Here is a 27,124-nt window from a genome sequence, read left to right as displayed (position 1 = left end):
TGCTGGGGAAGTCCAGAACAAAGAGGCAGAACCTTAAAATTAGAGCTTGGACATTCAGAGTTGATGTTAGGAACACTTCTTTTACACCAAGTGGAAAGCTAGAACTCTCCCACAGAAAGCTCTTGAGGTTGGGGACCAATTGAAAATTCCATAATAGATAGATTTTTGTCACACAAGAGTTATGGAACAGAGATGGGTAAATTGAGTTGGTACAGATCAGCAATGATCTAATTGAATGGTGGGACAGGTTCAAGGGTTGAATGGTCTCCTCCTGTTCCTGTGAAATGGAGCCCCTCCATCCCCAATTCCATATGGTGAAAATCCACCGGGTCCCTACTTTTTATCACATCCGAGCTGTTCACACAGCCTGCTCACGGTGGGGGTGGGGTAGGATGGTTGTGGGATGGGGTGCTGGGCTAGGGTCATGGAACAGGGTGCTGGGCTGGGGGCAGAGGAACAGGAAGCTGGCCCAATAGGGGTGTGAGATGAGGTACTGGCCCAAGAGGATGGTGGTGGCCCTGCCCCGAGAGGGGGTTGGGATGGGGAGCAGGTGTGGGGGGGAGTAGGACAGAGTGGCCTGGTCTGGGGTTGTTGGGACAGAAAGCATGGACGGAGGGTGGCCTGGGGCTGTAGGGGGAGCGGGTGGGAGATATGGTGTGTGATGGGCTGAGAACCTCAGGAATCAGCACCTTCAGTAGAGAAGGGAAGGAAAGGTGACAGAGGAAAAGCAAATGACAGCTGATGGCCTTTCATCGGGAGAAACTGAGTAGGGTGGAAAGAGAAAGCTCAGAGGAGATATTTAAGTCTTTAAAATTACTGGAACGGTTTGAAGGGCTGGAATTTGGTAAACTGTTTTCACTGTGGATGAATCCAGATCAGTGGGTATAAGATAGGCACTAAGTGATCAGATAAAGAATTTGGTGGAATTTCTTTTCATATGCAGTGGTGTAAATATGGAACTCACTGTTGGGTGAAGGGGCACCTTGATGCATGTATGAGGGAGAAAGGAAGAGAGGGATATGGGGGGCAGGATGGGAAGAGGGAATCAGAGTGGCAGAAGACTCCTGTGGATTATAAATACCAATGTAGACCAGGTTAAAGTTAGGAAGGGATTCAATATGGTGGGATCTGGAGAAATTGTTTCCACTCATGGGTGAGCCACATGCGATGAAGCATAGGGTAAGTGGACGAGTAAGGTGTAGATATAGTTCCCACCTCCATTGTGATCCTAACAGCAAGGGGAGAGATACAAAGACAGTGGTGGTAAAAGGAATGAGGGAGAATATTTTTCCCCTTCAAGGCATTTCTTTAGTTGCATTCAGTGAGCTTACAGCACTGACTGACTAGTCAACCCAATTGCTGGGTCCTCTGGGCTGCTACATAGCAGCACTCTGAGGTGGTATCAGATAAATTGGTGCAGTGTAATGGGCTGTGATTGTTTATCAGTTGATCTCTTTAGCAATAAATTTTGGGACCCTGAGCTCTGCTTCTGTTTTCCAGCATGGCTGAAATGGATGGTAAACTTCAGCAGGTCCAGGCCTGGCAGCAACTGGATCAGAGCAAGACCATTGGGCAGATTCTGTCTGAGGTGAGTGTCAGTTGGTGTTGCATGTGTAGCTGAGCTGTTGACACTCCCAGCTGTGATTGTGTTGAACGGGGCTGAGGGTGTAAGCAGGGCTTTAAAGAGAAACCTATCTTGCAAAGATAATAAAAGCTGAAGTTGCTGGAAATGCTCAGCAGGTCAGGCAGCATCTGTGGAGAGAGAAACAGAGTTATTGGTTCATATTGATAACCTTTCAACAGAACTGGGAGAAGTTAGAAATGTCATAGGTTCAAGACAAAGTGGGGAGGGTGGGAGAGAGTATGAAATGAAGAGTCTTTGATCAGCTGGAAGTCAGGAACAATTAAATGCCAAAAGGGTTGGTGGTTTAAGGCTAAAGGGAGTGATAATTGGACAAGTAAGGAAATAAAAGATATGTCTTGAGGTGTGAATGGCACTGAACAGTTGCCATCTGAAAGCAAAATAAAACCAGAAGAATGAGTCAAAGTCAAAACCAAAACCTGCAATTAAAATGGGAAACAAAATGGAGGCAGAGGTTACAATCTGAAGGTTTTAAAAGATGAGGTGCTATTTCTTGAGCTTGAGTTGAGCTTCATTAGAACACTGCAGGAGGTCAAGGACAGAGGTCAGAGTAAGAGCAAAACGGAGAACTAAAATGACAGGTGACTGGAAACTCGGGGTCACATCTGCAAACTGAGCAGAAGTGTTTCTCAAAGTGGTCACTCGACCTGAGTTTGGTCTCTCCAGTGTAGAGGAGACCACATTGTGAGCAGTAAATGCAGTATACTAAATTGAAAGAAGTACATGTAAATCGCTGCTTCACTGTTTGAAGGCTAGGATGGTGCGAAAGGAATGAGGTTAAAGGGTGATGGAGGGGAGAGAGACAGATGTTGCATCTCATGCACTTTTATGAAAAGGGGTTTGGGAGGGGGAGGGAATGTTGGGAGTGACTGAGGAGTGTGCCACAGTGTCATGGAGGGAATGGTCCCTTCAGAACGCTGAAAGGGGAAGTGAAGATGTGTTTGGTGATGACATCACACTGGAAATGGTGGAGGATGATCTGTTGAATATTTAGACCGGTGGGGCGGAAGATGAGGACAAGGTGAACCCTGTCATTGCTTTGAGAGGGAGGGGAAGGAGTGAGAACAGAGTTGCACGGAATGGAACGGACACAGTAAGGGGCCCTGTCAACCATGATGAGTGGCATTCCTCAGTTGAGAAAAAAAGACACATTGGAAATTCTAGTACTGAAGGTTACGGCAAGAGAAACTGGGAGAATGGAATTGAGACCTCACCAGAAGCAGGGTGTGAAGAAGTGTAGTCAAGCTAGCTGTGGGAGCAAGTGGACTAATGAATATTAGTTGACAGCCTATCCCCAGAAATGAAGCCAAATGAAGTTGAGGAAGGGAAGAATCAGAAATGGACCAAAATAATACCATGCAATCTTTAATGTTGACTTGGGAAGGCAGGTTTAACATTACATCCAAAAGGCAGCACCTCTGATAGTGCAGCACCCCCTCAGCACTGCTCCAGAATGTCAACCTAGATTAAATGCTCAAGTTTCTGGAGTGGGAATTGAACCCACAAGCTTCTTACTTGAAGAAGACTTCTTCCACTGAGCCCTAGCTGGTGGTGTGTACAGGTTGGGGGTTGGGGGGTGGGGGGTGGTGGTGCTACAGATTTCCTCTGTCTCTGGGATTCAGAAAAAGGGAAATGAGCCGTGATTCCAGCTCCTGATCGCCATCCGATGGCCCTCTGCTGTCTGTGATGTTGTGGTTGGAAAGTGCATCAGTCTGGATTCTGGTGAATTTTGTTTGATGCTGCTGTGAATCGCTTTGACACATTTTATTACATTAAAGGTGCTATATAAATACATGTTTTTGTTGTTGTTGCATACCCAGTTAATGCCCCCCACTCGGCTCACTGACAAAGGCACCGGAGGGGTGGCTGGTGGAACTAGGAGTAGGAGAGAGGGGAAGGGATTGATCATGGTAACGAATTACAGCTCGGAGTCAAAGCTGATGCAGCTTACAGGGTTTATTTAGATTGAAGTAGAGGTCACTCCTACTATTAAAACATTCTGCATTAAGATCTGAAGGTTTGCCAGGTCTGTGGTGAGATAGAATTGGTTACCCAGAAGAAACCTCTTTCGCCAGAGAGTGGTGGGAAAATGGAACTCGCTACTGCAGTGAGTGGTTGAGGCAAATAGTATAGGTGCATTTACGGGGAAGTTAGATAAAACCATGAGAGGGAAAGGAATATGCTGGTAGAGTGAGCTGAAGTAGGATGGGCAGAGGCTGATGTGCACCAGAATGCTGACATGGACCCACTGAGCCGAATGAATTGTTACTGTGCTGTAAATTTCTATATACTTCTGTGGTTTCAGGCAGAGATGCAGAAGGTGGCATTTGAGGCGCTTCAGGTGAAGAAGGACAGTAAGCATACACGCATCAGAGACCAGGTGAGCACAGTCCCAACAGGTACAGACCTGGGATTGGGGTGGTGGCAAGAGGGGCCGGAACTCAGCTGTTGCCTGGAAAGTAGCTCAAAGTGTTTTCCTGACTGTATGATGTCGGGAAGGAGTGCAAAAGCGAGCGAGCATTCAGTTTCTGAACAAGCAACAGCACCCTGCACTCACTAACTATCCCCATCCAAGAAGCTGTGAGGACGTGTACGCCATGTAGTTAGCCTCACAGTGCACACTCAGCACGTCCAACAAAATCAGATATTGAATGAATCAACTGGCCTTCTAGCTGATTTGACTGTGAAACACATTCGAGACTGTTGCTCTCTTGTCCTCTTTATTTCTCTATTTATGTTTCCTTCCTAGGACCTTATTCTTTTGTTCCTTTGCAGTACTTTTCATGCAACCACTTGTTTATTTTTTCATACATCTCTCCTCCCCCCCACCCACCACTTTGTCTCTGTCTCTCTCTCTCTCTCTCTCTCTTCCCCACTTTGTCTCTTTCGCTCTCTGTCCTGTTCTGGCTTGCTCTCTCTCTCACCCCACCCTCCCCTGGGTTCAGGCTCCGGCTCTCTCGTGTATTCTGGCTCTGACTCTCTCCCTGTCTCTGTCTGTCTCTGACTCTTGTGCTCTCCTTTTATGATCTCTCAGCCCTTACTCCCTTGCTCCCTGCTCCCTCTCGCCACTGCTGTCTCTCTCTCCCCCTCTCCCTCTCCTCCTCTGTGTGTGTGCACGTGTGCCTGTGTGTGTCTTTCTCTCCCCCAATCTTTGTATGTCTCTATCCCTCTCTCCCTGTGTGTCTGTCTCTCCTCTTCTGTGTGTGTGCCTGTCTCTCCCCCAGTGTGTGTCTCTCTCTCCCTGTCTGTATGTGTCTGTCTGTCTGTGTCTCTCTCTCTCTCTCTCTTCTCCCCCCTCTGTATGTGTCTTTCTCTCTCTCTCTACCCCACCTATGGTCCCTCTATTACCCCACTCCCCTCTGTGTATCTCTCGCTCTCCCCCTCTGTGTGTGTGTGTGTCTGTCTCTCTCCATCCTATGTGTGTGTGTGTCCCTCTCCCCCTCTCTCCCTCTCCCTCTTTCTCACACATTCTTTTCTTGCTCTTTCCCACATCCCTCTGCTTCTTTCCAGTTCAGTCAGGGGAGCCATTCTATGCAAGTGGCCTGTCTCTTTTTGACTGGGTGTCTCTCAGGGGACTGCAGACTGCTCCTGCTGTTGGGTTTCTTCTCTACAAGCCTAGGTCTGTAGTACCAAGGCTGCAGCACTTAATCTGCTGCTCAGTGGCTGACATGTTAAAGCAATCCAGTAATTGAGACTGAGAGTTTAATCTGTAATCCTTGTGGTTTACATTTGACCATATTGCACTGATATTGCTCCTATTAATAAAATGTGGTTAGTGTTTGAAACTCTGAGAGATTGGCAATTGAAGACAGCTTTCAGATATTGTTAGTATATAAGATCTGTTCTCTCAGAGGTTTTGTTGTTGCACATACCTTAACTCAAACAGTGTGGATTTGTTGGTGCAGTCTCTCCTCTGTCACTGTCATAGAAAATAACTGGTTTTTATAGAGTGCTTTCTTGCATCCTTTAATCATCCCAAAGCTTTGTAGTGCAATCACTTTTGTTATGTAGGTGAATTTTGCACACAGCACAATGATGCTGGAGAAAGGAATGTTGGATCGGGAATTTCCAGTTCTTCTTCACTAATGCCACAGGATCAATGAAGGGCAATTTTCTAACATGGTTGAACATACCAATTTGGTGCAGGAGTAGGCCATTCAGCCCCTCGAGCCTGTTCCACCATTCAATGATCATGGCTGACCTGATTGTGGCTTCAATGTCACAATCCTGCCTATTGTCAATAATGTTTTATTCCCTCGTTAGTCAAGAATCTATCCACCTCTGCCTTAAAAATATTCAATGACCCCTGCCTCCACTGTTCTTTTGGAAGAGAGTTCCACAGACTGTTATTGAATATTTGCATAATATTGAATATTCATACACGGCACATACTGTAGTTTCCACAGTGTTCTGCCAGGTGTTCCGGAGTCAGAAAATTTCCCTGTGAATATCCACCTGAAGAGGGAAACAGAGCATCAGTTTAACTCGGGAAGGCAGCAACTTCTCTGACAGCGTAGCACTCCCTCAGTGCTATACCGGAGCTGGATTGCCATCGTAGCTAACACGGTCAAGTCTCGAGCAGAGCTTGAACCCGCGACCTTCTGATGAGTGGGTGTGAGTGCTCCCTAGCAGAGCTAAACTGACACTCGCTGTCTTCATGAAAAACCTGTGATTATTGGACAGAGGGTAATCAAAGGGAGCTGCTTGACAAATAGAGTTTAAAAATGGTCCTTAGTAAGGTGGCTTTTCAACCTATTTGTATACACAGTGTAAACTGCAGTTAAGCTGATAATTTTAGGCTATTCTGGGTTGAGATGGTCTCCGCTAGGTCTGGTGGGATCAACCTGTGTAGCGGGAAGTTTCAGGAAGTGATTTTTCATATTTTTGTTTGTTGCTTGCATTTGATCTAATCATCTGAAGCTCACACTTATATAAAGCATCTTTAACTTTGAACGAATGTTACAAACTGCTTCGTAGAGACACAAAGAGAAAATGAACACCATGCTAAAGAAGTGAATATCAGGAGGGGTGACCAAAGGCGGGTTTTCAAGATGGTCATAAAATGGACCGTGAGTTTAAGGAGAATATTTCAGAACATGGAACCCCAGGGATGTGTATTAGGCAGGAGTCAGAGGAATGCAGAGTTTGATTTGGGGGCAGTGGGTGGGGTGTGGGGTAGGCGTTAAAGGGCTGGAGGAGATGTGGAGGGGTGCAGTCATGAAGGGTTTTAAACACACAACATGAGACTTTTAAAATTGTTTTGGGAGTTGGAAGCATTATAGTCAGCAAGCACAGGGATGATAGTTCACAGGGACTTGGTGCAGGTTAGGACATGGGCAGCAGAGTTTTCAGTGAGCTGACGTTTATGGAGAGTGGGGGATGCGAGGCCAACCAGGAGTATATTGGAATAGTCTGGTCTGGAGGGATGATGGCACGGTTCAGAACCTCGGCAGCCTGAGGCAGGGGCAGAGATGAGTGAGAGGCGAGAGCAGCTCAGTGTAGGATCCACTCGACTGTTGCACATGTTTAACGTTCCCAACACTAAAACTGTGTGGTGTTAACCTGGAGTTAAATTTCAGTCTGGTATCAGACCCTGGCTCTGGGTTGATGCTATATTTGCAGTAACTTTCAGGGTTGGTGCGAAGTTAAACTGGTTCACGTAATCCACCTATCGAGTAAAGTGTCCCTACTAAAGGCAGATTCCTTCCACCTGCTCCCTGCTGCATCTCAGCAATCGCCTCATCCTCCATCCCCATCAAACATTTGCAGAAGTTATTTTTGTCACTGTTTAACTCTGCAGCATTCTGCTGCTGGGTTGTAAACAGACCTCACCTCATCTGCATGTATCTAATCAACACATTGTATCTTTTGTTTTGAACCATTCAGATCAAATTGATTGAGAATGAGTTAATGCAACTGACACAGATCGAGTTAGACAGAAGAGAGATTGACACAGAGAATCTTCAGGTAGGATGAAAATCATTCTGATGCAAGTGCACAGTCCCAGCCCTGTGACAGCAACACTGGGAAACCATTGAAAGCAGTTCAGTGTGTGAATAAGTCTGAATCTTGTGGGTAGCAGCTTGAGGGCTGTGATGATACTGTTAGAATGTCTAAATCTGTGGACACTGATTCACTACAAGTTTTAATCTCCTTTCCAGCTTGTATAATGGCTTCATCCTGCAGTTTATATTCTTTCACCAAAAGGATTGCACAATAGCAGTTGGTTCTTCATCCCATGTCTCCCCATCACTTACCCTCACATCCTTCAACTTTTGCCCTCTGACCCTGTCCCCTCTTCTCTGCCCATTTGCCTTCCCCACCCCTCCTCCTCTCCTCTTCTGACAATCTTTGCCCCCCCCCCCCCCCCCCCCCCCCCCCGCACTCCCTGGAAAGTATCGGTGTGCCTCTACCCCTGATCCACGCACTGTCACCTAACACCACTGCATTGGACTGCCTCCGCTCTTTCCCTCTCCTTTGACTTGACAGGTGTCTGAATTTTCCCTCGTTCCACATTTTTGGAGTCTCTTTCTCTCCACACCTGCTCCCACTTGGTTAGTTGTCCTTGAGACTTTTCTCTATGCTTCAGATACCATTGCTCACGTGACATGCTTCCCTCAAACACATCCTGTTCTGTTGCACAAACTCTTAGTCTGGCCTCTTCGCTTCTCATGGGCTCTTTGTTACCTGTCAGGGAACACTGATGGAAGAGCGACAAGCACTGAGTGATCTCCTGCAGCAGCTACTGAAAGAGAAGAAACAGCGAGAGAAGGAGCTTCGGGACCTGCTGGTATGTGAGAGAGTGAGCATGAGGGAGGGGGCACGATGTATAACTCGATACGCTTTGAACAGGGGGATTGGGACACATTGCCTGCCGTATTGCCGCTGGGCACATTTAGCACATTGGTATTGCTAGATTTCCTGTATCCTGTTCTTAGTTCATCATTGCCACCAGTAGTAACTGATCTGTAATCACCAGCACTTGACCCGAATGTCAAACAGTCCCAATTGGAAAGACAGGCATTATAGGATTCATGAGGAGAGGTTACATAAACTAGGCTTGTATTCACTGGAATAAAGAAGCTTAAGGGGTGATGTAAGTTGAGGTTTTTAGGATTTTGAAAGCAATTGATATGGGGCAATAGAGCAAATTTTTTTTCTACTGCTGGAGGGCATAACTTTAAGATTAGAGCAAGGTCATTCAGGAGAGAAGTTAGGAAACATTCCCCATGAGGGTTATAGTAGTGTGGAACTCTACCTTGTAAAAACGTGCTAACTTAACTAATTTTATATTGGAGATCGGTAAATTTCTGGTAGGCAAGGGTATTAATGGAACCAAGATGGGTGAATGGAGTTAGGACACAGATCAGCCATGATTTCATAGAATGACAAGCAAGAGTAAGGGGCCGACTGGTCCACTTCTGTTCCTGTGTCCCCTCCTATAGTTACACGCTGAAAATCCAAAACAAAAACAAAATGCTGGAATTATTTGGCAGCTCTAGCAACATCTGTGGAGAAAAGAAACAGGGTTAAATGGTCAAATCGATAATCCTTCAATGGAACTAAAGGATTAGTTAGAGATGAACAGGTTTGAAGCAAAGCCAGGAGCTGTAGAAAAGGAGATGAGGAGCGGGAAGGTCTGTGAGAGGTTGGGAACTAGATGGCAAATGGGAAGATGGTACAAGGCATCATGGGCTTGGTAATGGGGCCATAAAGAAACAAAAGATGGGTCTAGAGGAGGTGCAAATGTTTGTAGAATGTCCAAGAGAAAACGGGTTAAATTAGTTATACTGTTTTTTGACGCAATATAAAACTTTCATGTGTCATTGAAACTGCATTCATGAGGAAACCCCTCCACAATAGGAGGCAACTCATTAACAGTACCTCAATGTCACTTCCCCTAGGCCTCTCAGCGCACAATTTATTCAAGTTGCGTGGTTAAGGAAATCAGTGATACATGGTAAAGTAGTTATTTCAAGCCCATCTTGTTGGTGTTAAGTATGTAGAGTTTTTAGAGCAAATGATCTAACCATTGGGCCTTTTGGGGGCAGAGAGATTGACCTCTGCCCTCCACCTGAATGGTGGACTATCTGCTTGCTGAGCATGACTTTCTCCTTGGATACGGAATATATCCATTGCTGTATTTTAGTGTAATTATGTGAGGAGACAGCTTCACTAAAAGATGTTATCCATATTAATGTCTGCACGTACGCCGTTCTATGTCAATTCACATTGCAATTATGAGAGGAAGGAGCTGGACTGAATTAACATTTGGTTTTGGAGTTTTACACTGGGAAGTCAAAGGACATTAGGGGTGAGATTGTGAATTGCGATCCTGGAGGGAAGAATCCAGTACAGCACTTGTAGCGGAGAGGACTACATGTTTATTAGCGGGGCTGGAGCAAGTTAAGATCCACAAAGGTAGTTGATGTATGGTTGGTTATGAGGTTGATTGCAATGAGGGTTTGGAGCGGATCCTGCTGAGGGCTTTGGGTTTGGAGTGGATCCTGCCGGAGGCTTTGGGTTTGGAGTGGATCCTTTCTGGGCTTTGGATTTGGAGCGGATCCTGCTGGGGGGGCTTTGGGTTTGGAGTAGATCCTGCCAGGGGTTTGAGATGTTTTGGATATGGGGTGGGTGTTGTATCCAATCGGTGAGAGCTGTGTTTTGTTTCCTTCAGGCGGAAATGGAAACTAAACACGAGACCAATCAGGAGAATTACTGGCTGATTCAGTATCAGCGTCTGATGGATCAGAAACCTTTGTCTCTCCGAGCACGGGTAAGTTGATGCACATCAGTTTCTTTCTCTAACTTTCACAAATCTGAATGAAGAACTTTCTCTGCTGTCCTGCGGCCTGAACAATTATTTTACTGTGATCGTCTATCCTGTTCTATCTGTCACTGGATCAAAACTTTGTTCCTATTCATGTTCTAAAAACCAGTTTGGGTGGAATGTAAAAATTTAACAGGTCTAAAAATTGTTCAGCCCCTCTCCTTGTATCTTGTGTTCTATAATCTAGCAAACACCATCTCCTTCCTTGGAGGTTGCATACCCTGTACCCTGTAATCCCTGTTGAATCATAAATGTTTATTTTCTTTATAATATTTTTGATGCCCATATCTAAACTGAGGGGTCATGAAACACTTGGGTCAGTACCAAGTCTAGTGGAACCTGACCCTCCGTCAGAGGTGATTTGCCACCAGGAGCAGAACCTGAGACTAGGGTGTCCTCAGGTCCATAATAGGAGGAGCATTGGAAAATTGATTGGGACAGCACTCAATAGGATGTTGAGCTAGATGTTGTTACCCTTCACCTCTTGAAGTGGATTCAGCCACAGTTTGGGTTGATGGAATGACGGCTCCTGTATTTGCTCCCTGCTAAGTTTGGGGCACTCTCAAAGTAGCTTCAAGTAAAAGAAGGTGCACAACAGAGAGCTGCCCATATTTTGATGCTAGATGCTAACATTTGCAATGCGTTTGAGTTAAAGCTGGAGATGTTAGGCTGGGACTTGGAAAGCTGGTAACAGCCAATGTCTGGTCACGTCTCCAGCAACTCTCAGAAGCATTTCTCCATTTGTTGTCTACCCACTGCCAACCCTCATTTTGTGCCTGTGTATTGTTGACTCTCTCCACCTCCCCCATTGCAGTTAAACTGATGATCTCTGGAATCTCTTTTGTCCTGTGTAGGAGGAAGGTGTGGAGAAGGCCCTGGTGGATCTGTTAGCTGAGCTCTCGGCAGATCAGTACCTGCCCCTTTTTGCCCACCATCGGGTCACCCTAAAGATGCTTTGTTACATGACTGTAGAGGATCTCCAACAGGTAATATGGAGTGTGCCTTTAAATAAACGGGCATCGCCCATGAATTGGGAAAAATTGGAAACAATTTGGGGTGGGAGGTGGGGTTCGCCTGATTCTACATAATATGCTAAATTACAGGGAGTGATGTAGGACTGAACCCCTCCCACTGAGGGTGTTACAGTGAGTGGTGTGGGACTGACCCCCTCCCACTGAGGGTATTACAGGGAGTGGTGTGGGACTGACCCCCTCCCACTAAGGGTGTTACAGTGAGTGGTGTGGGACTGACACCCTCCCATTAATTTCATTGACATATGATTTAGTGGAGATTCCCTCCAACCCCATAGGAGAGTTCAAGGTGAAGTTCTGCATCTGATGCTGCTGCTTTAGAACACTGATAGTTACGGAATGCTTAATTTCCTTCTGTATCTGAGCTTGCTCAGCTGACTGGTGCCAGTCTGGTGTGGGCAGGGAGCTGGCCATGGTTGAAGTGGCTGATTGTTGATGTGATTTACCCAAGAAATTTATAATATGCAATGTTGATTATTAGGGGTTTTGAGAGCCTGTGTTAGTGGTCGGCAGGACAACAGCACTGAAGCCAGTCTGAGGTTTGAAAGCTGTGCCGCTTCCTCCTGTTATCGCCCGTCGACGACCAGCTTTCTGCCAGCATTCCCCAGATATAAAGGAGATCCCACTAAAGGAGCTCCCTTCCAAACAAGGAAGTTATGTCAAACCTTTGTCAATCAAGGAATTGTGTCTGATTCTGGACACCACACTTCTGGAGAGATAGCAAAATCTCAGAGAGGGTGCAGAGGAGATTTAATGGAATGGTGCCAGGGATGAGGGAACTCACTTATGTGGAGGGACCGGAGAACCTCCTTAGAGCAGCGAAAGTTAAGGAGAGATTTAATAGATGCGTTCACAAACATGTAGAGTCAATAGAGAGAAAATATTCCCAGTGAAAGTAGGGTTAGTAACCACAGGACAAAGGTTTAAGATAATTGCCAAAAGAGCCAGGGCTGAGAGAGAATAGAACATTTCTTAGACCATAAGACGTAGGAGCAGAAGTAGGCCCATCGAGTCTGCTCCGCCATTCATTGAGATCATGGCTGATCTGATAATCCTCAAATCCACTTTCCTGCCTTTTCCCCATAACACTTGATTCTCTTACTGGTTATCTGTCTATCTCCGCCTTGAATATACTTAACAACCCCAGCCTCTACAGCCCTCTGCAGTAAAGAATTCCACAGATTGAATACCCTCAGAGAAGAAATTCCTCCTCATCTCTGTTTTAAATGGGTGCCCCCTTACTTTGAGATTGTGCCTTCTGGTCCTAGACTCTCCCACAAAGGAAAACAACCTCTTAGCATCTACGCTGTCAAGCCCCCTAAGAATCTTATGTTTCAATAAGGATGCCTCACATTCTTCTAAACTCCAATGAGTACTTAGGCCCAGTCTACTCAAACTCTCCTCATAAGAAAATCTCTCCATACCTGGTATCAACCTAGCGAACCTTCAATGCCTCCAGTGCCAGTATATCTTCCCTTAGATAAGGGGACCAAAACTGTTAACAGTATTCTCGGTGTGGTCTAACTGGTGCCTTGTATAGTTTTAACAAAACTTCCCTATTTTTGTACTCCATTCCCTTTGACATAAAGGTCAACATCCCATTTGCCTTCCCTATTACCTACTGAACTTGTACTTCAGCTTTTTGGGATTCATGCACAAGGGCTCCCAAATCCCTCTGTGCTACAGCCTTCTGCAGTCTTTCTCCATTTAAACAATATTCAGCTGCTCTATTCTTCCAGCCAAAGTGCATAACCTCACAATTTTACACAGCAAAGTTGTTATGCTCCGGATTGCATTACCTGAAAGCGTGACGGATTTAATAGGACCTTTCTAAAGGGAATTGAATAAATACTTGAAAAGAAAAAATGTTCAGGTCTATCAGGAAAGAGCGGGGGACTCTGACTAATTGGATGGTTCTTTCAAAGGGCTGGCACAGGCATGGTGGGCAGATTGGCCTGCTTGTGTGCTAATACATGCTTATAGAAGTTCAAGGTATCACGCAGTCGCATCTTTGATGGCGTGAATGATGAGATATTTTCACCATGCCATGATGCGTTCTCAGCTGAGAGGGAGGGTAGGTCACCTGTGGCCAGGATACCTCCACAATCATGAGCTGTTTAAGAGGGGACCCTGAGCTGGCTGGTGTTATCCCAACCTCTCTAAAGAAGTAAGATCTCTCCTCAATACCTCTCTACAGTGGAGTTTGCAAGAAGCAGGGGTGGGAGTGGTGTATATTTTACAATTGGGTGCAGAATACTGTTCTCACATATATGAGCTGAGTGCTGTCAGAACTTGATTGGATAGATTTTTGAAGATGTCCCTTTCATGTCCACAGATTGGAGTCAAGGAGAGCAGATTACAACGGGCTATACTCCGCCGTGTCCAAGAGGGTCTGCCTAGGGAAGGTAACTGCAATAGAGATGGTCAGTCTCTCCCTGATTCTGTCAGTTCAAGGAAGCATTTGCAAATGGTGTTAGCAAGGCCCTGTATGGAGCCCTAAAGATTACTTTGGAATGGCTTGAGTCAGTCTGAAAGGGTAATTGTTTAGTTTGGAGAATACCAATGGGTAAGTGATCCCTTGGTATTATGTGAAGTGTGGCAGGAGAGGTCTTTCTCTCTGATGCCCTGGACAACCTTTATCTGTCAATCTATATCACTATATCAGCTTCTTATATCATTAACACATTTCTGTTTGTGGGACCTTATAATGTGTACATTTCCTACTTCACAAAGAAAGGTAGCACCTTTGACAACTTCAGGACGTCCCAAAGCGCTTTACAGTCAATGAAGTACTTTTGAAATTTAGTCATTGTTGTAATGAGGGATAAACAAAAAAAAGGCTTAATTGGTTTTACAGCTTTGGGACATCCTGAGGTCTTTAAAGTTTCCATATAAATGCAGAACCTTTCTTTTTTTTTATTATTTTGCCTCAGTAAAGTGTAACAGATCGCACTGGTTGAACACAGACTGACATCCATACATGGAATCTACACTAATGCTCAGGAAGATTAGAGTAGACATCAGGCTCTGGTGGAGGAGTGAGGAAATAACATTTCACCGCAACAGTCTGATGTCAGCTCTAATCTTCCTAAGCATTAGTCTGGATTCCATGGCTAGTCTTCTCAGTCTTACCCACAGCTTAATGTCAAATTGAGTGTGGCTCACTGAGTGTCGTGGGATGAGGGACAGGATAGAGCTGGGTATTGTCATCAGTACTGGAAGCTGGCTGTCTAAGTAACATGGAGGGGACCAAGACTGGATCCTTGGGGAATTTTCTGTCTCCATGGGAGCCAGAGATGTGTTTCACTGATAAATTGCCAGCCTCCTGGTGATTCCTAGCTAAACCTGTTACCTAGTTTAGTGCCAACATTACATAACAGGCCACACATCGCAGTAGTCTGAATGGAAGCTGGAACTTTTCCTCCTTTATCAGCCCAGCAGCCAATTGAGTCTTCACTTGCAGCTGTTCTCATTTATTCCCAACTGCTTTGCCTTTTTCTTCCTATTGCTCACTGGCTTCCTTGCTTCTTGTTTTTCTACCATGCTCACACTTTCACATTCTCGCCCTCCCTCCCTCTTCTTGCCCTCCCTGTTCTCAACCTCCCTCCCCTCCCCTCCCATTCTCAACTTCACCCCCTCGCGCTCCCGGCCTCCCCACACGCTCCCGGCCTCCCCTCGCGCTCCCCTCTTTCTGGGTAGGACTGGGGACAGAAATTGAAGTGCAGATCTATCCTTGAGTATCCAATGGTCTCCAGAAGAGATACTAGTGTGACAGATACAAGTGGGGGATGGGGACTAAACCAGGTCGGTGGCCAAGCAGCAGCGCAGCCCCAGCAGGTGAAATTGTGAGGGGGTGGGGCAGGAGGGCGAGGTGGTGTCATTCCTGTATTACCTATGAACTCAGAAAATTTGACTCTAATTTTGTAGATCGGAGATTCGTCCCAGTGAAAGAAGCTGCTGCTGACCTGGGTGAGGTCCAGCCCAGTGCTCCTGTGGAGAGTGAAGCAGGACCCTCTAGTCCAAGTGCGCCTGTCCCTGAGGAGGTCCTGGCTCAGTCAGAATGTGTTGTCTGTATGGAGCGAGAGGTAAGAACACTGACAGTGGTTGAAACACAAAACGACAAACGATTTTGTTTCAAGCAGATATTTACACATCTTTATTGTACAGGGAGGTCAGTGTGTCTGGTGATTGCACTTATGTAGCATCTTAAACATGGTAAAACAACCCAAGGAAGGTTATATGACAAAACTGATACACAGCCAAAGGAGGAGCTATTAGGACAGCTAATTAAATGCTTGGCCAAAGAGTTTAGTTTTAAGGAGCATCTTGAAGGAGAAGTGGTAGCGAGGTTTTATGGTGGAACTTCTAGAGCTGTCAATGGTGGAGCAAGGGCAGGGAGGGATGTACAAGAAGGTCAGAGTTGGAGAGATGCAAAGAGCTCACCAAGTTGCAGGGCTGGAGAAGATTACAGAGATGGGGCATGGATGAGGCCACAGAAAGATATGCCTGTATCCTAACTGACACCAAGTCTTGTTCAGCCATCATCCTTGTGCTCACTGACTACATCAGCTCGTGGTTCAGCAGTGTCTTGATTTTAAAAATTCTCATCAATGTTTTTCAATCCTTCTCTGCCTTGCCCCTCCCTATCTCTGTAACCCTCACCCAGCCCCTCTGAGATCTCTGTGCTCCTCTAATTCTGACCTCTTGAGCATCTCAGTTTTAATTGTTGCACCCCACTGGTGGCCATGCCTTCAGTTGCCTGGGCCATAAGCTCTCTAGAACTCCTCTCTGCCTCTTTCTCCTCCTTCTATGACGTCCTCAAAATCTACCTCTTCTTTCTACCCTAATACCTTCATATGGGACTCAGTGTCAAATTTTGTTTGATATTGCTCCTGCAAACTGTCTTGGGATGTTTTATTATGTTAAAGACACTATAGCAGTCTCAGGGCCAAATGGCCTAATTTCTGTTCCTATGTCTTATAAATGCAGGTTGTTGCTGAGACGCGAATTTTAAAGTCAAGGCATTGGTGGACCAGGAGCATCAAAAATGTGATTCTGATTGTCTGGTGTGACCCAGGGGCAGGTGGAGCTTAGCTGTTGGATGATTTGAAACTTTCTGGATGACTCCCTTTCATATTCCCTTGGGGATAAAGGGCTTGATTGTCTGCCATTCATCAATGTAGACCAAGGTCTCATACAGGTAGAACCTACACTTCTGGGCATAGAGAAAGCATCGATCTGATATCCCACAGTAGGATAATTTCTTCTTTCCCAGCTATGTGTCCCTTGTACCTAGCAGTGCCAGTGGGATACATTCTTCGCCAACTCTGGGTATGGGGCCAGATCACAGAACTGTACGAATTGTACCTAACCCAATGTGGACAGGTTTACCTTCATCACATTAGAATCACTTGTGTGCTTGACAAACAACATCTTGTCCCCAACAACACCAAACACACCCTTTCTCTGTTTTATCCTTGTAAGCTACCATCTTTAAAATTTCAGTGGCCTTGAGTTTGCTTTTTAACGTGGGGCTGTGAGGCTGCGGAATGCACAGTCTAATTGACGATTGGAGCCCAATTTAAGAATGGGTTAGATAGTTGGTTGAAAGAAAAGGATGGATATGGGAACTGTGTGGCACCACTGCTCAGCGGTTAAACATCTACACAGATTGGTTTCCAGTTGGAGGGAAAGGTCTGTGTATTTTCAGCAGTTTTTATTTTTAACTTTTTTTTAATGTTTTTTGGGATGTGGGTATTGCTGGCAATGCTGGCATCTGTTACCTATTCCTTGAGAAGGTGGTGGTGAGCTGTCGTCTTGAATCACTGCAGTCCATGTGGTGTAGGTACACCCACAGTGCTGTTAGGGAGGGAGTTCCAGGTTTGTGACCCAGCATCAGTGAAGGAATGGCGCTATAATTCCAAGTCAGGATGGTGAGTGGCTTGGAGGGGAATTTGCAGGTGGTGGTGTTTCCATGTGTCTGCTGCCCTTGTTCTTCTAGATGGCAGAGGTCATGAGTTTGGAATGTGCTGCAGTGCACCCTGAAGATGGTGCACAGTGCTACCATAGTGCTGCTGTAGAGGAGAAAGAGCCAATCTGTTCCAGTGTAAAGGAGAAATGTTTTAAAAGGTGAAGAATGAGATGATCAGGTTTGATTAATAAAAGCGAGTCGGATGGGAAAAAAGTTGACAAACTCTCTCTTGGTTTTCCAGAGTCAGATGATCTTCTTACCCTGTGGCCATGTTTGCTGCTGTCAGACGTGTGGAGCAGAGCTGCATGCTTGCCCTCTCTGCCGGAAAGACATCGAACAAAAGATCCGCATGTATCGTACATCCTGAGTTACAGCCTGCCCATGTCCAATGTATGTGTGCCTCAGAATGCTCGCGGTTACCAGAAACCATCCCTGGGGTTTAGATCCGTCCTCCTGGAGGCTCCTAGGAGAAAGAAGCCCTCCTGGATTGGACTCCATTGCTAAGGGTACGAGAACCTCAGAGACACCCACAGGTGCCGTCTTTTGGATGAGGGCTCAGGAAAGGGGCAAGACGGGTGGCAAGCGGGAAGCAACAAGGGGTCAGTGATTGAGGAAGCCAGCTGATCATCAGTTCTGATTAAGGACTTTCTCAACCTGATACGTCAACACTGTTCCTCTCACAGATACTGCCTGACTTGCTGAATATTTCCAACATTTTTTTTTTTTAATTCCCTTTCACTGTGTGAAAAAGTTTTTCCCCATTGCTTCTTTTGCCAACTACCTTAAATCTGTGCCCCCTCATTCTCGATCTTTCCAACAATGGGAACAGTTTCTCCTGATTTACTCTGTCCAGACCACTCATGGTTTTGAATACCTCTGTCAAATCTCCTCTAAACCTTCTCCAAGGAAAACAGTCCCAAATCCTCCAATCTGTCTTTATAACTGAAGTTCCTCATCCCTGGAACCATTCTCGTGAGTCTTTCCTGCACTCCCTCCAATGCCTTCACCATCCTTCCTGAACTGTGGTGCCCAGAACTGGATGTAATACTTCAGTTGAGGCTGAACCAGTCTTTTATTCAGGTTTAACCTGTTTTTGTTTCCTTGTTTTTGTACTTTATTCCCCTATTAGTAAAGCCCAAAATGTTGTATGCTTTATTAACTCTCTCAGCCTGTCCTGCCAGCTTCAATGATTTGTGCACATATACAATCAGGACCCTGTGCCACTGCACCACCTTTAGAATTGTGCCCTTTATTTGATATTGTCTCTCTGCATTCTTCCTACCAAAATGAATCACTTCACACTTCACTGCATTAAATTAATCTGCCACCTGTCCACCCATTCCACCAACCTGTCTGTCCTTTTGAAGTTCTATGCTATCCTCCTTGTCCACAAGTTTTGAAATTGTGCCTTGTACATCAAAGTCTAGGTCATTATTAGAGAACAGGGGTTCAAACACCGACTCCTCAGGAACTCGATTATAAACCTTCCTTCAGTCCCAATAAATAACCGCTCACCACTATCTCTTTCTTATCACTCATCCAAATTTGTATCCATGTTGGTACTATCCCTTTTATTCCATGAGCTTTAATTTGCTCACAAATCTGTTGTGTGGCACTTTATCAAATCCCTTTAGGAAGTCCACGTACACATCAATAGCATTATCCTCATCAACCCTGATCAAAAACATAAGCATGTTAGTTGAGCACAATTTGCACTTAACAAATCCATGCTGTCTTTCTTTAATTAACCTGCATTTTCCCAAGTGACTATTAATTTTTGTCCCAGGTTATTGTTTCTAAAAGCTTCCCCGCCACTGGGGTTAATCTGAGTGGCCTGCAATTCCTGGGCTTACCATTACACCCTTTTTTGAACAAGTTGTAACATTTGCAATTCTCCAGTCCTCTGGCACCAACCCCTAAGTCAAAGGAAGATGGGAAAATTATGACCAGTGTCTCCACAATTTCCACTCTCACTTTCCTCAGTACCTTGGATGCATCACATCTGGTCCTGGTGCCTTATCAATTTTAAGTACAGGTGACTATCCAATACCTTCTCCTTATCAATTTTAAATTCTTAAAGTGTCTGAACTACCTCCTGTTTTACCAAGACCTGGGTAGCATTTTCTTATTTGGTAAAGACAGATGCATTTAATACCTTAGCCATGCCCCCTGCCTCTGTGCGTAAATCCCCTTTTTGGTCCCTAATTGACCCCACTCCTCCTCTTACCACCTTTATTATTCACATGCCTATAAAAGATTAGGATTTCATTTTATGTTATCTGCCAGTCTCTTCTCATACTCTCTCTTTGCCTCTCTTATTTGCTTTTTCAATTCCCCTCTGAACCTTCTATTTTCAGCCTGGTTCTCAATTGTATTATTTATCTGACATCTGTCATAAGCATACCTTTTCTGCCTCATTTTAATCTCTTTTATTTTGTCACCCAGGGAGCTCTGGATTTGTTTGCCCTATCTTTCCCCTTTATGAGAATATACTTCGACTGTACTCGAAATATCTCTTCTTTTAAAGGCAGCCCATTGTTCAGTTACGGTTTTGCCTGCTAATCTTCCATTCCAGTTTATCTGAGCCAGATCCATTGTTCTGTTGAAGTTGGAGTCCCCTTAGTTAATTATTCTAACTCTGAATTGTTCCTTATCCCTTTCCATTGCCAACAGAACCTTATGACACAATGATCACTGACCCCTAAATGTTCCTCTACTGAAACTTGACCCATCTCATTGCCAAGGAACCAACTCTAGCAAAACCTCGTTTCCCGTTGGACTGGAAACAGTGCTGTCGAAAATTCTCCAGAACACACTGAAGGAACTCTTGCCCCTCTCTGCCCTTTACTTTACTACTATCGCAGTCTATATTCAGATAAATCGAGTCCCCCATTATAACTACTCTATAGATTTTGCACTTCTCTGTAATGTCCTTGCAAATTTTACATCTTTTCCATTAGTTGCCTATGGACATCACAGAGCAATGTAATTGCACCGATTTTGTTCCTAAATGGCCTCCTGTGTTGTATCATAGATCGACTCCAACTGGAGTATTGAGTCCAATTCTGGGGACTGCACTTTGGAAGGACAATTTGTCATAATTAGACAATTACCAAAGAGATGTACTGCAATGGTTTCCAGGATGAGACTACAGTTTTTTTGAATAGACTAGAGAAGCTGGGGTTCTGCTTAGAGCAGAAAAGGCTGAGGAAATTTGATAGACATGTTTACAATCATGAATGATTTGGATACAGTAACTAAATAGAAACTGGTTCCAGTGTCTGAACAGTCGATAACCAGCGGGCATAAATTTAAGGTGATAGAAACATAGAAAATTTCATGTCACGGAAAGAAGCCATTTGGCCTACTGTGTCCCTGACAGCCAAAGGAGGTAGGCAGCCTAATCCCCTGTTCCAGCTGTTTGTCCATAGTCCTGTAGGTCATGGTATCCCAAGTATCTAAATATTTTTTAAATGCAATGCAGGTTTCTACCTCTACCAGCCTTTCAGGTAATGAGTCCCAGGTCCCCAACGATTGACAAAGGCACCAAACAAGATGAGGAAAATCATCTTTATGCAACTATTAGGGTTTGGATTACCTGGAAGGTTGGTAAAAACAGATTCTGTTCCCTTTTGAAGGCTACTTTGAATAAATATTTGAAGTTTAAAAACATTTGCAAGGAAACAAATAAGGAGCGGGGGAGTGAGATGAACTGGATTGCTCTTTGAAAGAGCCAACACAGACTTGATGGGCTGATTTGGTTTTTTCCTGTGCTGTACTATTCTGATTCTATGGTGTGTTGTCCCATCCATTCTCCACTGTCAGGAACTCTGTACTTTTGTTAGTGTTTTTCTTTCCTTTCGTCAGTTAATAACTTTACTTATCTTTTTGTCTCCCACAGATCTGTGTGCAACCTCGTCCACTTCATCACAGCCTGCTGGTGCCTTATTTGACCTCCTCCTCCAGCCCCACTCCCCTACACAGATAAACCAGATTACGTTTACTCTCAATAAAACTGTGGAGTAGCCTCCAGGCTGGACAACTTGAGCTGGTCCTCATGGGCAGGTGATTTGCTCCTGGTTTGGCCTGAATTGTGTTGGCAGTAATGTTAGTTGATCTGTGTTATGCTGCCATAACGTAGTATTGTGTTGGAACTGGATTTATCACTAATCCCTTGAGTGGGCAACAAGCAGAAAACTGGAACTGAAAAAATAAGACTTTTGTTTTCTTGCTGCTGTATGTTTATGCTTTTTGTTCCTGGAGATATATTGGAATACGACTAGGAGTTGGTGCAACCAATCTAAAGAGAACCCAAGTGGATGTACAGTCAGTTTGAACTGAGTCCTTGTGCACCTACAGCACTCCCAACACCCCTTCCATACCATCCATATCGTCCAGTTGTTCAGTACTCTGCAGAAAAGAAGTGAAGCATCATAGAATGGCTACAGCACAGAAGGCCATTCAGCCTGTCATGTCCATGCCGGCGCTCTGCAAGAGCAACTTACCTAGTCTCACTCTCCTCCCTTTCCCTGTAGCCCTGCAAATCTTTTCTCTCCAAATAAATTATCCAACTCTCTTTTGAAAGCCTCAGTTGTATCTGCCTCCACCACACTCTCAGGCAGTGCATTCCAGATCCTAACCACTCACTGCATAAAAAAGATTTTCCTCATGTCGCTTTTTTGGTTCTTTTGCCAGTTACCTTAAATCTGTGCCGTCTGGTTCTAAACTCTTCCACCAGTGGGAAGTTTCTCCCTATCTACTCTGTCCAGACCTCTCATGATTTTGAACACCTCTATCAAAGCTCCTCTCAACATTCTCTTCCCTCAGAACAGACCCAGATTCACCAATTTATCCACATAACTGAAGTCCCTCATCTTCTGAACCTTTCTCGTAAATGTGTTCTGCACCTTCTCTAATGCCGTCACGTGCTTCCTAAACTGTGGTACTCAGCTTTGGACACACTACTCCAGTTGAGGCTGAACCAGTTTTTTTAATAAAGGTTCACTATAGCTTCCTTGCTTTTGTACTCGATGCCCCTATATATAAAGCCCAGGATCCCATATACCTGATAAACCACTTTCTCAAACTGACCTGCTACCTTCAACGATTTGTGCACGTTTGCCCCCAGGTCCCTCTGCTCCTCCCTGTAGAATTGTTTCCTTTATTTTATATTTCCTTTCCTCATTCTTCCTACCAAATGCATAATTTCACTTCTGTCCGCATTAAATTTCATCTGCCCCTTATCCAGTCATTCCACCTCCTGTCCATATCCTCTTGAAGTTCATCAGTATGCTCCTCACAGTTCACAGTACTTCTAAGTTTTGTTTCATCTGCAAATTTTGAAATTGTGCCTTGTACACCCAAGTCCAGGTCATTAATATATCTCAAGAAAAGCAGTGATTCTAATACTGACCCCGGGAAACACTTTGCTCCAGTCCGAAAAACAACCGTTCACCCACCACTCTGTTTCCTATCACTCAGCCAACTTTGTATCAATGCTGCCACTGTCCCTTTTATTCCATCAGCTTCAACTTTGTTAACAAGCTGTTTATCAAATGCCTTTTTGGAAGTCCATTTACACCATATAACCATGTCACCTTCATCAACCCTCTCTGTTACCTCATCAAAAAACTTAATCAAATTAGTTAAACACTATTTGCTCTTAATTAATCAACACTTGTCCAAGTGGCTGTTAATTTTGTCCCAAATTATCAATTCTAAGAGCTTTCCCATCACCAATGACTGGCCTGTAGTTACTGTGCTTATCTTTAGATCTTGTTTGTTTTTGAGTGATGCTAGGAGAGCAACAATGAAGTCTGTATTAAATTGTGCAATTGTATGTGAAAAAGCCAGAAATTTCATTTATTTTTTTAAAGACTAATTTAACCCAATTAGTGAGGTTTTATTGTGCAATATATTGAATTGTAGCCTTCCTGTCCTGTTCATGGTGTAACTACTGCTCTCCCTGTATAAGAATATGTTGTGTGAGATAATGGGAAATATAGACGTATGATACTTGTTAATTTTACAGCAAGTGTCACAATTATGTTAAAACTGATGTTTTCTTGTTTCTCTCTCCTGTGCCCCAGTGACTGTGCATCACCCACAGGGGAAGTTGGCAGTGGAACACACTCTCTTCCCCTGAATAGCTCCTGATAAAATGATACTACTACTTGGTGGAAAAGTGCCAGAAAATGAGTTCCTGAAGCTACTCGAAGAGACCCCTGCACCCACCCACCCACCCATTAAAAGCTATTTCCCAAAACCACAGTTGCATTTTTGCTGTGGTCAGTCCAATAAGGTACAGTTCAGGCAGTAACTGTGCTGTGCATCCAATTTTATTCCATAGAACACTGTAGGTCTTATTACTCACTGGGCTATTTTTCTTTGCACTTCTCCCACTCTATTGCTGTTAACTTCAGCAGAAACTGATTTAGTCATGTCAACGGGGTTTCATCCAAATTAGAGTGGGAGATGCCTGAAGGAAGTTGTCCTTTCACGGTTGTTAATGCCACTTGCTGCAGTCTTCCACATATTCTTCCTTTTCTTACCTTCCTTTGGTGTTACTGAATTTAAGGGCTTTTAGAACCCAAGGTTGATGTTACTCAACAGTGGTATTCTGCATTAAAGGCTTTCTTCCTACATTAATATTTTTCCCATGATCAGAAACTGCATGTTGCATTAAACTTGATACAAGAATGTTAAGCATGTGTTTTTTTTTTAATTAAAGGTTACAGATTTTTATTTATTGAATCTTCCTTTCAGGATGTATGCACTGGCTTAGGTGCTGTTAATAAAGGTCCCGCTGTAAGCCAAGAATTCCAATATTCAAGGACTATATACACATTAAAATTGATGATCTTTATGGAAATTATTTGTCACAATAAAGGTCATAAGATGAAGCATATATGAGCCTGCTGGATGTCATATGATTGTGTCATTTGTCCGCTGATAGATTGCTGCATTTTTTGATCTACACCTAGCCTCTTAAGAATATTGCTGATTGTTCTGGGTTTACTTTGAGTTCCTTCGGTAACATCCCAAAGTTCAAGAGAGTCGGGGGGCAGAGGTGAGTATGGTTGCCATTACCAAGGAAAAGGTGCTAGGAAAACTGAAAGATCTGAAGGTGGATAAATCACCTGGACCAGATGGATTACACCCCAGAGTTCTGAAGGAGATAGCTGAAGAGATAGTGGAGGCGTTAGTGGTGATCTTTCAGGAATCACTGAAGTCAGGGAGGGTCCCAGAGGACTGGAAAATCGCTAATGTAACCCCCCTGTTTAAGAAGGGAGTGAGGCAAAAGACGGGAAATTACAGGCCGATTAGCCTGACCTCCGTCGTTGGTAAGATTTTAGAGTACATTATTAAGGATGAGATTTCAGAATACTTGAAAGTGCATAGTAAAATAGGGCAACGTCAGCATGGTTTCATCAAGGGGAGGTCATGCCTGACAAATCTGTTAGAATTCTTTGATGAGATAATGAGTAGTTTAGACAAAGGAGACCCAATGGATGTTATCTACTTGGACTTCCAGAAGGCCTTTGACAAGGTGCCGCACAGGAGGCTGCTCAGTAAGATAAGAGACCATGGTGTTAGAGGCAAGGTACTAGCATGAATAGAAGATTGGCTGTCTGGCAGGAGGCAGAGAGTGGGGATAAGGAGGTCCTTCTCAGGATGGCGGCCGGTGACTAGGGGCGTTCCACAGGGGTCAGTGTTGGGACCACAACTTTTCACTTTATATATTAATGATCTAGATGAAGGAACTGAGGGCATTCTGGCTAAGTTTGCAGATGATACAAAGATAGGTGGAGGGACAGGTGGTATTGGGAAGCTGCAGAAGGATTTGGGCAGGTTAGGAGAATGGGCAAAGTGGCGGCAGATGGAATACAACGTGGGCAAGCATGAGGTCATGCACTTTGGTAAGAAGAATAGAGGCATAGACTATTTTCTAAATGGGGAGAGAATTCAGAAATCTGGAGTGCAAAGGGACTTGGGAGTCCTAGTCCAGAATTCTCTTAAGGTTAACTTACAGGTAGAGTCGGTAGTTAGGAAGGCAAATGCAATGTTGGCATTATTTCGAGAAGACTAGAATATAAAAGCAGGGATGTGCTACTGAGGCTTTATAAGGCTCTGGTCAGACCACATGTAGAATATTGTGGGCAATTTTGGGCCCCGTATCTCAGGAAGGATGTGCTGGCCCTGGAGAGGGTTCACGAGAATGATCCCAGGAATGAAAGGCTTAACATATGAGGAACGTTTGAGGACTCTGGGTCTATACTCGATGGAGTTTAGAAGGATGAAGGGGGATCTGATTGAAAATTACAGAATACTGAAAGGCCTGGATAGAGTGGACATGGGGAAGATGTTTCCATTAGTAGGAGAGACTAGGACCCGAGGGCACAGCTTCAGAGTAAAGAGAAGACCTTTTAGAACAGAGAGAAGGAGAAACTTCTTTAGCTAGAGAGTGGTGAATCTATGGAATTCATTGCCACAGAAGGCTGTGGAGGCCAGGTCATTGAGTGCATTTAAGACCGAGATAGATAGGTTCTTGATTGGTAAGGGGATCAAAGATTATGGGGAGAAGGCAGGAGAATGGGGTTGAGAAACTTATCAGCCATGATTGAATGGCAGAGCAGACTCGATGGGCCGAATGGCCTAATTTCTGCTCCTATGTCTTATGGTAACAGTCCAGATAAAAGTACTAAAAGACATAGAAGAATCAAGCTTAGGTAAGGTTGTTCGATTTCTTTTTAAACTAACTATCCTCTGCTATGCAGAGACATTGCATCAAGAAGATTGTCACCCATGTAATGGAGATTTACAGACTACATTTTTTTGGTGTTTGGATTGAAACTAGTTGGAGGATAGTTGTAAATGACAACTTGTATTTATACAGTGCTTTCGGAACCTCAGGACATCCCAAGGTGTTTTACAGTCAATGAAGTGCTGTAGGAATCGTAGCCACTGACAATGTGATAAATACCCAGATTTTTTGAGCACTTTAATATTAGCCAGGGTACAAGCGAGAACACACACCACACACACACCCCACCCACCAACTCTTCAAAATGGTGCCTGAGACGGCAGACCTTGATTTAATATCTTAGCTGAAAGATGACATCTCATAGTACAGCACTTTCTTGGCACTACAGTGAAGTCTCAGCCTATATTTTGTGCTGAAATCTGTGGAGTGGTTCTTTTGCGCTCATAACCTAACGATTCAGTGGCAAAAGAGCCATTGCTGAGCCACAATTGCCCCTTCAAGGGGCAGTAACATCGTAAGGAACTTCAGAGCTACATTTTGAAAAAACTGCTGAGTTCTGGAGGAGAGTATTAAAGACTTGATTAAAAAGGTAGGGTTTAAGGAGTGCCTTAACAGCAGAAGAGGGTGCGGTGGTTTAAACAAAATGTCAACCCTAATCTGGGCTACTAACCATGGCGGGGGAAGATAAGTGAGAGAAATTAGGTTGTGTAAGTCTAAAGGTGGTACAGGCAATTCCTGTTATGTTTTTACATCAGAAGCAAAGTGTTTCAAGTGACTCATCTCCCTATGAGTTCATCTGCCTTAATGGTGAGTATGACTATTGATAGTTTATGCACCACGACCTTCAGTAAAATGTGGTCAGGCTCCATCGGGCCTCTGCAGGTCC

At 44.4% G+C, this 27,124-nt stretch overlaps 1 protein-coding gene across 4 annotated transcripts in view; it reads left to right on the top strand.

The window, feature by feature from the left end:
- lrsam1 (leucine rich repeat and sterile alpha motif containing 1) overlaps positions 1-22,032 on the top strand; it is a 68,237-nt gene extending 46,205 nt beyond the window's left edge. For 3 of the 4 annotated variants that reach the window (XM_041193905.1, XM_041193904.1, XM_041193903.1), the window contains 10 exons: positions 1,501-1,588; positions 3,948-4,022; positions 7,529-7,609; positions 8,337-8,432; positions 10,320-10,418; positions 11,327-11,458; positions 13,839-13,908; positions 15,431-15,588; positions 17,716-17,864; positions 21,376-22,032. In XM_041193905.1, coding sequence (XP_041049839.1) covers positions 1,501-1,588; positions 3,948-4,022; positions 7,529-7,609; positions 8,337-8,432; positions 10,320-10,418; positions 11,327-11,458; positions 13,839-13,908; positions 15,431-15,588; positions 17,716-17,841 — 925 coding nt within the window. In that variant the 3' untranslated portion in view covers positions 17,842-17,864; positions 21,376-22,032. Of the gene's footprint in view, positions 1-1,500; positions 1,589-3,947; positions 4,023-7,528; positions 7,610-8,336; positions 8,433-10,319; positions 10,419-11,326; positions 11,459-13,838; positions 13,909-15,430; positions 15,589-17,715; positions 17,981-21,375 lie in introns of all 4 variants that reach the window. The other variant, XR_005943833.1, reaches the window with a different exon arrangement.
- The last annotated feature ends 5,092 nt before the right edge of the window (positions 22,033-27,124 follow it).

Source organism: Carcharodon carcharias, chromosome 8, assembly GCF_017639515.1.
Source record: "Carcharodon carcharias isolate sCarCar2 chromosome 8, sCarCar2.pri, whole genome shotgun sequence".
NCBI classification, from domain to species: domain Eukaryota; kingdom Metazoa; phylum Chordata; class Chondrichthyes; order Lamniformes; family Lamnidae; genus Carcharodon; species Carcharodon carcharias.
The sequence above is the reverse complement of the archived record's forward strand: the minus strand, read 5'-3'. Positions and strand labels throughout refer to the sequence as shown.